Here is a 14041-nt window from a genome sequence, read left to right as displayed (position 1 = left end):
ATGGCCTGGACAAGCCCTCCCTTTTGCACCTTACACCTCGCAACCTCAGCCCCTTTGACGAGGCCTGAGGGGAGCACAGCTCCTGTTGCTCCCAGGAGCTTTCCCCTTATCCTGGTCATTCCCCTGATCCTGCAAGTGTGAACTGTTTTGTGTTTGCAGCAGCAAAACCACCATCACCCATTGCCCCTTCTAGAATATGTCTGTTCCCTCCCTTGCTCTCTGCAGCTGTAAATCAGAGGGAATTAGAGTTAAAATAGCTTTACAGGCACCCTGCTACACACACACACACACACACACACACACAATGTGCTGGTTTCCCTTGGGTTTAAGCAAGCCACTCCTCCATACACAAGTTCATTCCCTTAGAGCTGTTGGCATCTACATGTACAGGTGTGTAAGTAGGTATGTATGTGTACTCTGTACGTATATCTGTTCTCTCAAAGACCATGTTAACGTTGTGAAACAACTTTCACATTTCAGCACACTTCACAGCAGAGGAAATAAAGTAATACGAAAAATACCCTGCTTGAACTTGAATGTGAACAGGTCAAGAATAACACCTTAAAGCCATGCCACCCACCCCCCTGCCCCACACCTCTTCTTACCTGCTCTGAGAAGGTGCACGGAGAAAAGATCTTATTCTTAAGAAATGCCCAGAAAAACTATCCCAAAGCCTTTTCTTGAAGACTTTCCCCCCAATTCACAACCCTCATGAAAAATTATTCCTAAAATCAGACCAGAAACCTGACAGCTACATTTGGAGCCCAGAGCCCTAGGTTCTTTCGACCCACAGACACCAAATTATTGAGGGTCTCCCAGTGCTCAGTACTGAGGCAGACACAGAAAGACATCAAAACAATTGCCTTTCCTGACCAAGTCGAGCTCACAGACAAATTGGGGTGATGGACACAAAGTATTGGAAGAGCCACACTGAACGCAGAGGACAAAGGGTCAAATCATCAGGAACCATCTACAGGCCATGCAGAAGTTCACAGAAGGGCAAGAACAGGGTACCCCAGAATATCTGGAGGGAAGGCTAGTTCCTCCCAGACTGCACCACCTTCTTTAGGATGAAAACTGCCAGGTGATGCCCTCACATCTCCCACCCTGCCTGCTAAACACCTGCAGGTTCAGTTCAGCAAGTGTTCAGTGTGCATTGATTATATGGCGGGTTCCCAGCTATGAATTTAAGGATGGGTGATATACACCCCATGCTCTTAAGGAATTCATAACCTGGTAAAGGGGGGAAAATCTGTAAATTGAGATTTCTGTGCCTTAAGTATTGTAATAACACTGTGCACAAAGGGAGGAGAGAGCTTTCACCTTTGCCTGGGAGAACCAGAAAGGCTCCTATCATCGGAGCTAGATCATAAGGGATAAATCAGATTTTACCAGGTGGGAGAAGGTTTAAAAGCACATAACCAGAAGGGAAACAGCATGAACAAAAAGGTAGGAAGGCCCTGTGGGGGATGTGTGTCTGAGAAAGAGAAGAGGGTCATGTTCCGGTCATGCAGTTATGTGTCTATAAGTCCTCAGCAGGGTTTGTACCCCTGTCCTCCAAAAAACAGGAGGGTTCCTGAACTTTCCACCCCTGCCTGTCTCCCTGCCATGAAAGGGGAAGCAACAGGGTCAGCTGGCCAGACTTCTGTCCACATGGCCTGCCACCTCCATTCCATCAACACGCCCTGTGCCTCTCCTAATGAGACATCAGGATTAGGAAACCTCCCCCACCTCCGGCCCCCTTTGCCAGGCTTTCAGGGAGCTGAGCTGCCTGGACCAACAGCACAGCAGTTAAACATTTCCCACACAGGTCACACATACACATCCATGGACACTCCTGAAATCATGGGGATGAGAGTGTGGGATCTGCAAGCTTCCAAAAGCAAGAGTACAAGTGGGGAGAGAGTCTAGGCTATGAGAGGGAGGTGAGGGGGAGGGGTGGGCAGGTGCATGCACAGTACTGAGGCTGGCCTTGAGTTTGGTGAGCCCGCAGGAGAGGTCCTATTGCAGGGCAGGGGGCACGGTGACCCAGCAGGGCTAATGTGTGTCACCGAGAGAGTGGGGATGGAGAGTGGGAGCAGGCGCTGGGGGAATGAATAAACAGTCATGTTTGCATTCCTCGCAGGAATAAATGGGTTGGGGATGGGTGGGAGGGAAGATGCATCTGGGCTGGCTGTGGAGGCGGAGGGCTCCGGCTGCGAAGCCCGGGCTGCGGAGAGAAAATGCAGGAGCACAGCCCGCCAAGTGTGCCATCTGCTTCCTGGGCACCCTCCTGGCTCCAGGACTATCTCTCCCTCCACCCAGCAGAGCCCCTGATGGTGTCTCTCCCCAGATGGGGGGCTGCCAGGGGCATAGGAACATGCTCTGGTGACTGTTCCTTGGGTTGGGGGAGGCCCCCTTCCACACCAGCTGGTGCCCTGGAACACTGCAGGCCAAACACTGCCCTCTTGGGCCAGGTAATTAGATCTGACCGTCACCTGGGTGCCAGGGCAGAGATGAGCCCTGCCAAGGCCATCTGTTCTCAGGTCCCAGAGAGCAAAGGAAAATCTGGCCTGAGAGGAAAGAAACCTAGGTGTTGGCCCTGGCTCTACGTGACCTTGGGCAAATCACCTCACCTCTGTGGGCTTCGGTTTCCTCATCTGTACCCTATGGGGTTTGAACTAGGTGATCTTTAGGGGCCTCGCAACTGGGATTCCTGTCTAGGCGGTGTGAGCACGTAGGAAGCAAGGAGCATCCCTGAGGAACCGAGCAGTGACAGGTGCAGCTGCAGAATCTTGGGACGATGTCTGAGCCAGCCCAGCCCGTTTCAGCAAAGATGTGCCCCATGGCCTTCCTGAGGCACCTGGGAAAGAAGAAACTAACCTGATCAACACATCTTTGAGGGGACACTTCCCAACCCCCTAAGGACCCTACACAATGTTTTTGGGTGTGTACGATCAGGAAGTCCTTTCTAGGGCCCAACCCCTGCTCCTGTCCATTTCCTTTCCTCCCAGCAGATTTAGAGAATTTCCTCTATCCTCCTCAGAGTCACCGTCCATGAACTTTCAAACCCTGCCCCATCCCCCATTGACCTCCTCTTTGAACCACCCAGGCCTTCAGACTCTCCCTCTGATGATTTTATTCCATTAGGATCCCTGTGCTGGGGCTCTGGGTGGGGGATAGGGATGCTGGTTGAAGTGGTCAGCTCGGCCTCTTTCTATCTTAGGATTCAGCGGCCTCATCACTCTGGCTGGAGCAAAAAGCCAGAAAGGCAAGCTCCATGCCTCCACATCGCCGCACCCCAGCCTTCTCTGACAGTTCAGAATCCTGGGCACTGCCTGCCCCTCCAAGATGTGGCCTTTTCAGAAGAGTGGGCCAGGAAAAGAGAGAAGTAGCAGACAAAATAAGAGAAGAAGAGACAAGAGTGGGAGGTGGGGGACGGAGGGGGTGGGGCGCGCGAGAGAATTCCCTTTTGTCAAGCTAAGGAATGGCGTAGGGGACCCCCTGAGGAAAGAGGAGGTGACAGCTGGACATCAGGAAGAGTAAGGATTCTGATTGGTCATGCGCCTGGCTGGGCCGCCGCCTCCCCTGCCCGCGGGCCCTTCCTGCTGTCTAGCCCAGGCCCCACAGCAGACAGCCTTGCCGTCAGAGTCCCCACTCTCTGGAAGCTGTGAAGCTCCATTCAGGAACCAAAGGTGAGGTTCAAGGTTTGAGGCCTTAGGGGTGTAGGGCAGGGGGGATGAAGAGGGTTTAGGCCTCTGGCCAAAAAAGTTGGAGGAGGCTTCTGGGTGGGCAGGAAACTCTGTTTCGGGAATTCTTTTAAGATTACATAATTTGGTTTGGGATAAGGATGGGAGTAAGATGAAGAGATACCTCTTGCGACTAGTGCTGGGGCTCTTTGCCCAGAGGAAATTAAGAAAGGGGAAGGATCTACTAGAAACTCGTGCAGCTGGCTTTGGGGAGGGCTGCGTCATCGGGCATACACTGTGTACACACTGGTACATGGATCCTGCAGCAGCCACACCACACACATGCCTGACTTGTCTATGCATATGTGGATGAACTTAGATGGACCTTTGTACTCACATGCACACTGTATGCATACATAATAACCTGGGCACACACACGCACGCACGTGTACACAGCTATCTCAGGAACTTCCCACAATCACACACAAAGAACTCTATTTCTGTAATCGTCACTTTCTAAAAATCTGCGTCTACATTTACTAAACTGACATTCTTTTTTACATTTTGTGCCAAATTGTAAGTCAATGTCTCCCAAATGGACTAGGTGTTTCTGGTAAGAGTGGTGCCTTATTCATTTCTGTACAAGAGACAAGGCCAGTGCCTGGAACTCAACAGACACCCCATAAATGTTTGCCGAGCAAACGCAAGAATGAATGATTTAAAAAAAAAAAATCCACAAGTCTCCCTGACATTGAGCTTTCTCTAAATCTAGCTGAATGACTACCAGCATATGCTGAGTGTGTGGTTGTGTAAGAGAGAACATCCGTAGGGGTGCACAAGCGTGTGCCTAGTCTGTAGAGAGGTGGACTTCTGTGAGTGTGTCTGTGTTGAGTAAACACGCCGGTGCCAGATGCCTGCACGCGCCGCTGAGTGAAGATCAGCGTGTGGGCGAGCATGGGAAGGGACTGGTGGGGCAGTGGCAGGAGGGGGCTGGTGGGAGATACCCCCGAGACATACTCCCCCAGGCTTGCACTGGGCGAGTGTGTGTGGTGAACGGCAGGAGTCTGCAAGCATCGAGTGGGAAGGAGGAGACGTTTGTGAGCCATTCCCACAGAGCCTGCAAGCGCCCTGCCCCTCAGACAGCTGCCCTTCCTCCTGCCATGCCCCAGGACTGGACGCTGAAGTGATTCAGCCCCATTCCTGCCCCCAGGACACCTATGAGGCTCCCAGCGGCGTTCCTGAGTCTGCTGGCCCTGGTGCAGCAGGAGGCGGGGACAGCTTCTCTCCCAAAGGAAAGGAAGAGGCGAGAGGAGCAGCCCCGCGGGGAAGGCGATTCTTATGCAGCTCTGCCTCTGGGCATCTACGCCCTGAGTCTGGACAACTATGGAGAGGTCAGTGACCTGAGCAGCTTTGGGAAGCTCACAGTCTCCGATGGGGACCAGCTCCCTGAGGTGAGGCACAGCAGGCCACCGCATTTCCCGCAAGAAAGTAGGAGTTGGTGGTCTGCTCTCTCTCCACCTGCCCCATAACACAGGTGTCTCAAGCCTCCATCCGTCTCTCTATGACATGGAAATTCTTGTCCCTCCATAGGAACTTGTCGCTTAGAGGATACTGAGAAAGAGGATACAAACCTTCCATTTCTCTGTCTGTGGCAAACATGGCAGGACCCTTCCACCCTTAGAAGTCATACATTCCCTCCTCCTGCTGATAAGTAGGACCATAAGCCACATCCAATTAGCAGGGGGGCCCAGCAATGTCCCCACATCCCTTCTAGAAAAGGAAATGCCACACCCTTGTCTCTTTTCTTCAACTGTCCTCCAGGCTGAAGTCCTTTCCCAGCGCTCCTGGCCTTTGCAGGCACTGACCTGCGGCAGCGTGGGCCACAAGCCCAGAAGCCCGTGAGCTTGGTGAATGTGGGGAGGAAATCTGGAGACCGGGGTTCTGGCTCTGCCTTGGCCACCAGCTGGCTCCATGATCCTTGTCCCTCCTGTCTCTGGTCCTCAGTTTCCCCATGCATATAATTAAGATTCTGGACCTGATGCCCTCCGAGGTCCCTTCCGTGCCCACTCTTTTTGCTATCCCTCCCTCTTCCTTCTCCACAGTGACTCTTTGCAAGTTTGAAAGTGGCCACTGAGGTTCCCAAAGCCCAAAGCTGGCCTATTGTGTGCTATATCTCCAGGTTAAGGTGACCAGCCTGGCTCCTCCAACCAGGATCAGTCCCACCCAGAGCACTACAACTCCAAGGACACCTTCATCAAACCCCCGGCCTACTACGCTGGGCCTGCAGGGTTCCCCGACGAGCCACAGTAAGTGCATGGTCACAATATCCGTGGATCGTAGGCCAAACAGCCATGACCCAGTACCAGGGGATACCAGAGTACAGTGTGGTCAGGCTAGGGAGTGGAGGGTCAGGACTAGCCCTTAGCAGCAGGGAGAGGGGAGTAAAGGGAATAGTTATAGCAAGAATAGAAAAAAACCAAAAAGAGAGGCTGGCTGTCCCTAATACTTTTGCCTAGATGCACAAATTGGGTAGAAAGTAAAGAAATGTGAGATCCCCTCTATGCTCTAGCAAAGCCTCCCTACCTGTAATTACCAGCACTGCTGGGGAAGCAGGTTGAGTGGTAATTAGATTAGAGACAATTAAAGGCCTGTAGAGAATAAATAACTTTGTGGCTGTCACTTGGCATGGGGGCAAATGAAGCAGTCACACCATTTTTCAGCTTCACATTCCCTCCTTGGCAGCTCTTTCCTCCCCCGATGCCCTCCCGGACACTGGGATGCTAGCATCCATGGCGGTGAGGGTTTGGCACTCTGCTGGAGATCAGAAAGTGGGGCAGAGGAGCGATGAAGCTCATTCTGGACTTGCTTGCCCAGCTTGCCCGTTCTCCTCTTGGGATGTTTGCCTTGGGTAGACCTGGGGTATTGGGGCATTAGCAGAGAAATCACCACCTCTTAGAGCTACAGAGTCTCAGGCTTGAAGAGACCATAAAGGGCCTCAGCTGAACCTGCCATTTGGGGTCTTGGGAGGAGAACAGTGCTGGGGACCCCTCTGCCCCACCTACTCCTGCTGGTCACTGCTGGCAGAGAAGAGCTGCCCCTTGATCTTGGGGCTGTGTCACTGCCACCAGAGTTCTTTCTTGAGTTGGGCTAATACTGGTCTCCCAGCAATCTCTGTGCCTTGTGACAGCAAGTGACAGAAACCACCTGCACTATTCAGTTGTATGATTCAATAAAGTCTTCCCAGCTTTTAAAGCCAGTCTGAGTTAGATGGCTTGGCCTAAGTCTCATGACTACTGGGTGCAGAAATGGGGTCGTGGACTGAGAACAGGTGACGGCTGTTTCCCAGTGGAAAATTGGTATGCTAGTGCCATAAGAAGGGGAAATGGATGCTAGGCAGACACTGTCCTCCCCACTTCGGCTCTATTATGCTTCTTGAAGCCACACAGAACACGTCTAACTCCTCTCCCCCAAGGCAGCTGGCATAGCCAGCAACCACTGGCCATCCCACTTAGTTCTGGCTTTATTTCCTCTTCTCTGAACCTTTGGGACTACAGAGGAGCCCTGTGGAAAAGAGACTGAAGGATGTCCCAGAAACACCCACATAGGCCCAGGAAAACCTACACAGGATCAGGGTTTGATAAAAGCATGAATGGGCTTGGACTGGGTAGTAACTGAGGGTGGACCTGCTTCTCTTAGGTCTAAGGTTGAGTGACAATGTCTGGGTGCATTGTGCCAGGCAGTGCTGGGCAGCAACCCATAGGCTATCAAGAAGACACAGATGGCTATGGCTTAGACATTCCCTGGGGTGAGGGCCATTGGACCCAGAGGCTGAAGGGAGTCTGACCAGTGATCTCCCATGTTCTGTCTTCCACCCAAGCCAGACCTGCCCACCTGCCTGATCTGCGCGTGCCTTGGCTCCTCTGTGTACTGCGATGACACTGACCTAGAAAGCATTCCTCCTCTTCCCCGGACGACCACCTACCTGTACGCCCGCTTCAACCACATCAGCCGTGTCAGAGCCGGAGACTTCAAAGGGCTGAGTATGTAATGCCCTGGGAAGAGAGGTGAGGGGTCCAGGCAGAGGGGAAGACCAGGGTCCTTTCCCTTGCCACCCAGCCACAGGAACAGTCATGTGTTAGCCCTCAGCTGTGTTAGTTAGCCTTTCTCTGTTAGCTCTCAGTCTCTCCAGCTGTCAAAGGGCAATTGCCCCAAGCCTGCCTAATCCTTTTCCTTGAAGAACTCAAATGGTAGAAGTGGCCTGTTCTCGTTTGTTTTCCTCAAAGATCTGGGAGCTGGGAAGAGACGGTATAATCTAGCCAACATTTTCAGGATGTCCCAGCAACTCTATCTCTGTACCCAGCTGGCCTCTGGACGAGGCCATCCCAAATCCACTCTCCATGGCACTGACGCTGCTTACAGGGTTGTTTGGTTTTTTTGCTTCTTTATGCCTTATACCCTCCTTGAGACAGGAGACCTGGGTTCTAATCCAGAGTCGACCACTAGTTACTCAGAGCCTTTCTGGGCCTCAGCGTCCTTTTGTGTAAACTACCAGTGGGGTGGAATTCCATGGATTCCTGGGCTTGTTGGTTCTCTCCCTCAGGGTGCTTCTCCCAAACCAATCCAAGGTGGGCAGTCAGCACACAGCACAGAACTCCAGGGAAAGGTATTGAGGAGTCCAAGGGCTGATTTATAATGTTATTTCTTCTGGTTTGGACCTGGTGCAGGTGGAGAACTATTCAGAATTCCCTTGTTTTGAGGGGGATGAGCAGGGTATGGACACAGATCCAACCAGGGCAAGGGGGGACAGTGTGTTCTGATACCTCCCTTTGTTCTCCCCCAACGCCCCTCAGCAAAACTGAAGAGGATCGACCTCTCTGGCAACTACATTTCCTCCATCGATAACGATGCCCTCCGCTCGCTGCCTGCCCTGCAGGATCTGATCCTCGCAGAGAACCAGCTGGTCACTCTGCCGGTGCTGCCCAGTGGCCTCGAGGTCCTGGACATTCGCCTGAATCGGCTCCGGAGCTCAGGGATACAGCCTGAAGCCTTCGGGGTGAGTCAGGGCCTTCGGTCCGCCGTCTGCCACCTGCCACCCCCACCTCCACCACCCACCCACTCACCACGCCCTCATGGCGTATGTATCCCTGCTCCAACCCTGTCCCAGGCTATAAACATCAAACCCCATTTTTAAAATCCTTTTCCATTTGTTGTTTGTTTAAGGTTCTTTTGGTTGCAAGAAACTGATTCTGATTCAAAAGAAGGGTATTTTACAGCATGCCATCCCAAGAGCCTCCATGAATAAGAAACATAGTACTGTTGGCATCATGGGCCCATAACTGAGAATGAGGGGTCACAAAACAAAGGACGACAACTCTTTCTCTTCCTCTTTGGTGCACAGGGTCTCTTGTCATGGCTTCCTTCTGTGCACTTGCTCCATTCGCCTCTCTGCACAGCAATGGCTTCACATACTCACAGGTTCTGCTCCCCAAAAACTCTGGCTTACACGTGACCTTGACTTGCAGTAGTGCTGACTCCAGTCCTATCTCTACATGTGCTTTTATTTCCAAAAACTACCACTGAGTGACTAATCATTGTCTTTCTACAATCAAATTCTCAAGAGAAACCATCTGATTGGTCACTAGCTGTCCAATTTTGATGGGAAGGACTATCATATGACACAGTATGATCCCCTGGGGCTGCCCATTTAACAGGGCTAGGGAGGGCCCGAGTGTGCATTTCCAGTGCAGAAGTGGAGAGGAGTGTGGACCAGGCTGGCGTCCCCCAAGCCTGCTGCCTGAACTCTTTGGCGTGGCCTTCAAAGACCAGTTGCTCCCTCTTTCAGGCTCATCTCCTTCACTGGACTCACTTTCAAGTGCTCTCTCTCTCTCTCTCTCTCTCTGTAGCAGAATCTTTTTTGCAAACTGATTCATATTTGGAAGCATCAAATGAATCAAATTAGAGCTGCCTTCTTGAAACAGGGCGAGGGCATAGAGGTATATGCCTGCTTGCTCTCTCCCCTCCCCAAATGCCTTCCACCCTCTCAGCCTTCTGTCTGCCGTGATTCTCAAGGGGTTTTTCCAGAACACAGTGTCAGCACTACCGTGTGAGAAAAGAGCGCTGGACCGGGAATCAGAAATCTGCTGTGTGACCCTGGGCTTCAGTTTTCCCATCTCGAAGTGGAGAACTGGGACTTCCTGACCACTGAAGTCTTTTGTTGTTCCAGCCTAAGAAACCTCCTGCCTGTCTCCCTGTTAGGAGAAACTTCTTGGCCTTGACTTGGGGCTGTTTTTACAGCCTGGGACAAGGCATGGGCTTTGGAACCAGAGAGACCTGGGTTCCTGAACAAGTCACGTCACCTCTCTGATCTTATTTTCTCTTCTGCAAAATGAGGGTAACAACATCTACTTGACATAGTTGCGGGAGGATGAAATAAGATAGCATTTACAAAGAGCACAGGAAGACTCACTGCATGTAGTAGGTACTACTGATTCCGGTAGCTCTGCCACACTCGCACTCCCAGCTCGCCCTGGTGTGCCTTGTGCTTCTCGTTCTGCTGGTCTGGATGTTTCCTGAGTATACTCACCACATCTGCTCCAGGTTTAGCATTTGGAGACTTTCGATAGCAGAGAAGTTGGGGCTGAGCTGAAATGGCCCCTGGTCCTCGTGTCCACCCTGTCCTTGCCCTTCCTTTGGCCTCCCAGTCATCATTAACAGCTAGCTAGCTCCTGTGCACTCCCCCCAATGCTGGCACCTCAGTGCAGCAGCTTTCCTTCTGCATCCAGTTGGAGTTAGTGTCTGGGAGCTCCTTAAAGAGCTGGGCATCCCCACAGCACCCTGCATGGAGCCCTGCACACGCTGAGGCTGTGGGAACGACTGTCCTCTCAGACCCCTCCTCACTGCCAGGACCCAACCCCACCCATGCTCTTCATATTCTCCACAGGCGCTGGAGAAGCTGCAGTTTCTCTACCTGGCAAACAACCTGCTGGATACCGTCCCCACGCCCTTGCCCCTGAGCCTGCGCTCACTACACCTGCAGGTGAGGAGCCTCACGCAGAGGCAGGGCAGCACACAGCACAGAGGGTGGGCGTTAGATCCCAGGCAGCAGTTCGTGGCAGTGACAGGTAGGAGGCTTAGGCAGTGGTAAGGTCTCCTGGATAGGTAAGTCTTGTCTAGATAATCATCCATGGCCCCAGTTTAATTTTCTGCATTTCTTCTTTTTAAAACACTTCCTCTCCTTCCACATCTTTATTTCATCTAAGTTCCCCCTTTTTCCTATCTTCTGTCTCTCTTCTTCCCTTTCCTTCAGTCTTCCCTCCTTCCTCTCTCCTCCTCTTCCCTCCATCCCTCTTTCTTGTTCCATCCTCCCTGGTTCTCCTCTTTTCACCCTTGTTGTGTGGCCTTGGCTCTACATGCCTCAGTTTCTCCAGTTGCACAAGGGAAGGCAGAGCAGGTGGGGATAGCTGGTGTGAGCCTTCGGTGACCCTCTAGGCCAGAGCTTGGCTGCAATGTGTTCTCTCCAGAATAACATGATAGAGGCCATGCAGAAAGATGCCTTCTGTGATGCCGAGGAGCACAAACACACCCGCAGGCAGCTGGAGGATGTCCGCCTGGATGGCAACCCCATCAACCTCAGCCTCTTCCCCAGTGCCTACTTCTGCCTGCCTCGGCTCCCCATAGGGCGCTTCACCTAGCTCTGACCCCTTCCACTCCCCCAGGTAAGAGCCCTCAGGGACCACCAAGGCACGGCTCCCCAGCCATAGATCCCAGTCCCCTATCTCTAGACTGTGGTCTTTAGTCCAGACAGTAATCATGATCCAGTTGCAAAAATCATTCCTCCCCACCACACACACATGCACTAAAACACACACACACTCACACACACACGCACACTGAAGTGTCCTTCAGTAGCCACATTTGAGTGTCTCCATCCTCTTTCCTTAACACCTTATGGCTCCTGACTCAGAGAATAGCGATGTCTGCAGCAAAGCTCTTTTGCATACTCCCCGTCCCACACAGAATGTCAGGAAAACCATGAAAGAGGAAGAGGAGGAGGAGAAAGAGAAGAGGGAAGGTGGCAAGACACGGGGGATGGACGGGAAAGAGGAAGGGGTGCGGGGGGAAGAGGAGAGAAGCAGTGGTGTGCTGGAGCCAGCTCTTATTACTAGGCTTGCAGGAGCTGATGATTCAATTATCCAAAATGCTGCAAGTCAGTTGTTAAATGCAGCCATTATGAAAAATTAAAGTATATCAGCTTGCAATTAAATAAATTATATTAAAAACAAATGTAATAAATACTCAAAACTCATCACTTCTCAATTATTTTACTATGTTTTACTATTAACCATGCTCTTGAAGTTATTTATGTCCATGGTGTCTGTATGGTAGAAATTCTATATAATGGGTTTCTCTTCCCAACTCCTTTTTCAGTGACATCACATTGGTAGTTTGACCTTGTCACAGAAATCAGTAAATGCTACAAATCAGGATTTTTTTCTTTTTTTGAGAGCTGCTTGTTAAACGTTTGCCAGCACACCACTGAGGAGATAGAATATCTATTTAAACTGGTTCTCCCACTGGGGGCGAGGTAGGGTCTCGATGGAGCCTCCCTTAATTTCTTGCTCTTTCTAGGCCAGGGCCGCCTGTTAGATTTGGAAGCAGCCATTCATAAAGATGGAGAACTGACATGAATGTGCACCTGGATGTCCTCCTTGTCAACCCATTCCCTGGCTCACTGGCCAGTCTCTGAGCGTGGCTCAGCCCGCTGGTGGCCTCCCGGTTTCCAGCCGTCCCATGTGCTCCTGCATATTCAACCACCAGAGGGCAGCCTTGTGCAAAGACAAATAAATACAGCTATTGCTCACCTGCAGCCTTTTGGATCCTGGGTGGGGCCTGCTGTGCTGGGAGGATGGAAGAAGGGTGACTATTGTCTTGTTCGTTGAATTATAAGGGAGGGGAGATGCCACCCTTCCCCTGCTTCTTAGAAGGAGACATTGGGCAAAGGGCATGTAATGGATGGGTGCTTGGCATAGGTGTTGACTGAGGCATGTGAGGGGGTGAGGATGGCAATTCATTTATTCATCCAGCAAGGATTTCATGGAGCACCTACCTACTACGTGCCAGACACTATGTTACTCACTGTGAAACAGAAACAGATTCCTTTTTCTTGTGGCGCTTAGAATCTAGCACAGAAGATAGGTGTTAAACAGATCGTCACACAAACAGCCACACTATCCAACTCATGATAAGTGCTATAAAGAGAATTGACAGAATGCTATGAGCGCTTACAAGAGGCGCACCAAGGCTAAGGGTCTGGAAGCCCTCCTTGCAGAACTAACGTTCCAGCTGGAACCCTCAGAGGAGAAGGAGTAGGAGTTAGCCAGGCAGTGGGTTGCCAAGGCAACCACTTAAGGTCCCAGGTGGCCCCAAGTCTGGAGGGATGTGTGTTTCTTGTGGTCCACATTGCAGGGAACCCATTTATCTGCCTCCCCACCTCTGTGTAACACCTCACAGAGTACTTTGGATCTTCACGACAGTCCTGTAAGCAGACAAGTCAGGAATTATTGTTCACATTCTTCAGATGAAGAAATTGAGAACTAGAGAAGATAAATCACTTACCCCAGCTCATGCGGCTGACTTAGGCTTGGATCAAGACTCGGCATGCAGGCTACAATGTGCCAGTGGGAAATCTTGAAGATGGTGAGAGATGTCTTCTCTCCTAGAGATCTAAGGATTCCAGAGCACCTGGCCCCAGAAGGACAGGGGAGCCAGCAGCTCCTTGCCTTGCTAAACAGTAGAGCTCTCCCTGGCCCATCCTCTTCCTCTTCCTGTCTCCCAAGGAGTTTGTTACAGTAGAATCTCATGTGTGTATATGTGTGCCTGTCTGTCTGCCTGTCTCTGTTTCATCCACAGTCCTATTCCCTTCCATATCCTGTTTACTGGATTATGACAAGACTACGGCACTGAACAGTTGAAAGCCTCGAGATTCCCAACTGCAAAAAACTCTGGGCTGAAGGAATCCAATGAAAAGGAAAAAACAAAAACAAAAAAAGTGTAAAGGATATTTTCCAGAATTGGGGCTCCTGGGTGCTAGAAGCCACATCATATACCCCAATGCCCCGTGGTTAATCTGTGCTGAGTACAGAAAGTCATCTGGCCCCTGCTCTCTTGCGGGAGCAGGGGACTAACAATTCCTGGACTTCTGGAGTATGCCAGACACTGTGATAGAAGCTTTTATATACATCAACTTTTTAATCCTAGCGACAACCCTAGGTTGTAGGGACGTTCAACTCCATACTGTGGATGAGGAACTGGGCTTCTGAAATGGAAACAGCCCAAATTCAAACAGCTGATAGTGGCAGAGGCAGGATTCAAAG

The 14041-nt window shown here is 51.3% G+C and overlaps 1 protein-coding gene across 1 annotated transcript; it reads left to right on the top strand.

Moving 5' to 3' along the window:
* The first annotated feature begins 4885 nt into the window (after positions 1 to 4885).
* Positions 4886 to 11359, top strand: OPTC (opticin). Its single transcript, XM_063115277.1, has 6 exons — positions 4886 to 5119; positions 5848 to 5974; positions 7550 to 7708; positions 8519 to 8721; positions 10609 to 10704; positions 11189 to 11359. Exons 1-6 carry the CDS (start codon positions 4886 to 4888, stop codon positions 11357 to 11359), a joined length of 990 nt encoding a protein of 329 aa, XP_062971347.1.
* Positions 11360 to 14041: the final 2682 nt, after the last annotated feature.

The sequence above is a fragment of the Cynocephalus volans genome, chromosome 11 (assembly GCF_027409185.1).
Source record: "Cynocephalus volans isolate mCynVol1 chromosome 11, mCynVol1.pri, whole genome shotgun sequence".
In the NCBI taxonomy this organism is placed as follows: Eukaryota; Metazoa; Chordata; class Mammalia; order Dermoptera; family Cynocephalidae; genus Cynocephalus; species Cynocephalus volans.
This window is presented reverse-complemented; position numbering and strand designations above follow the sequence as displayed.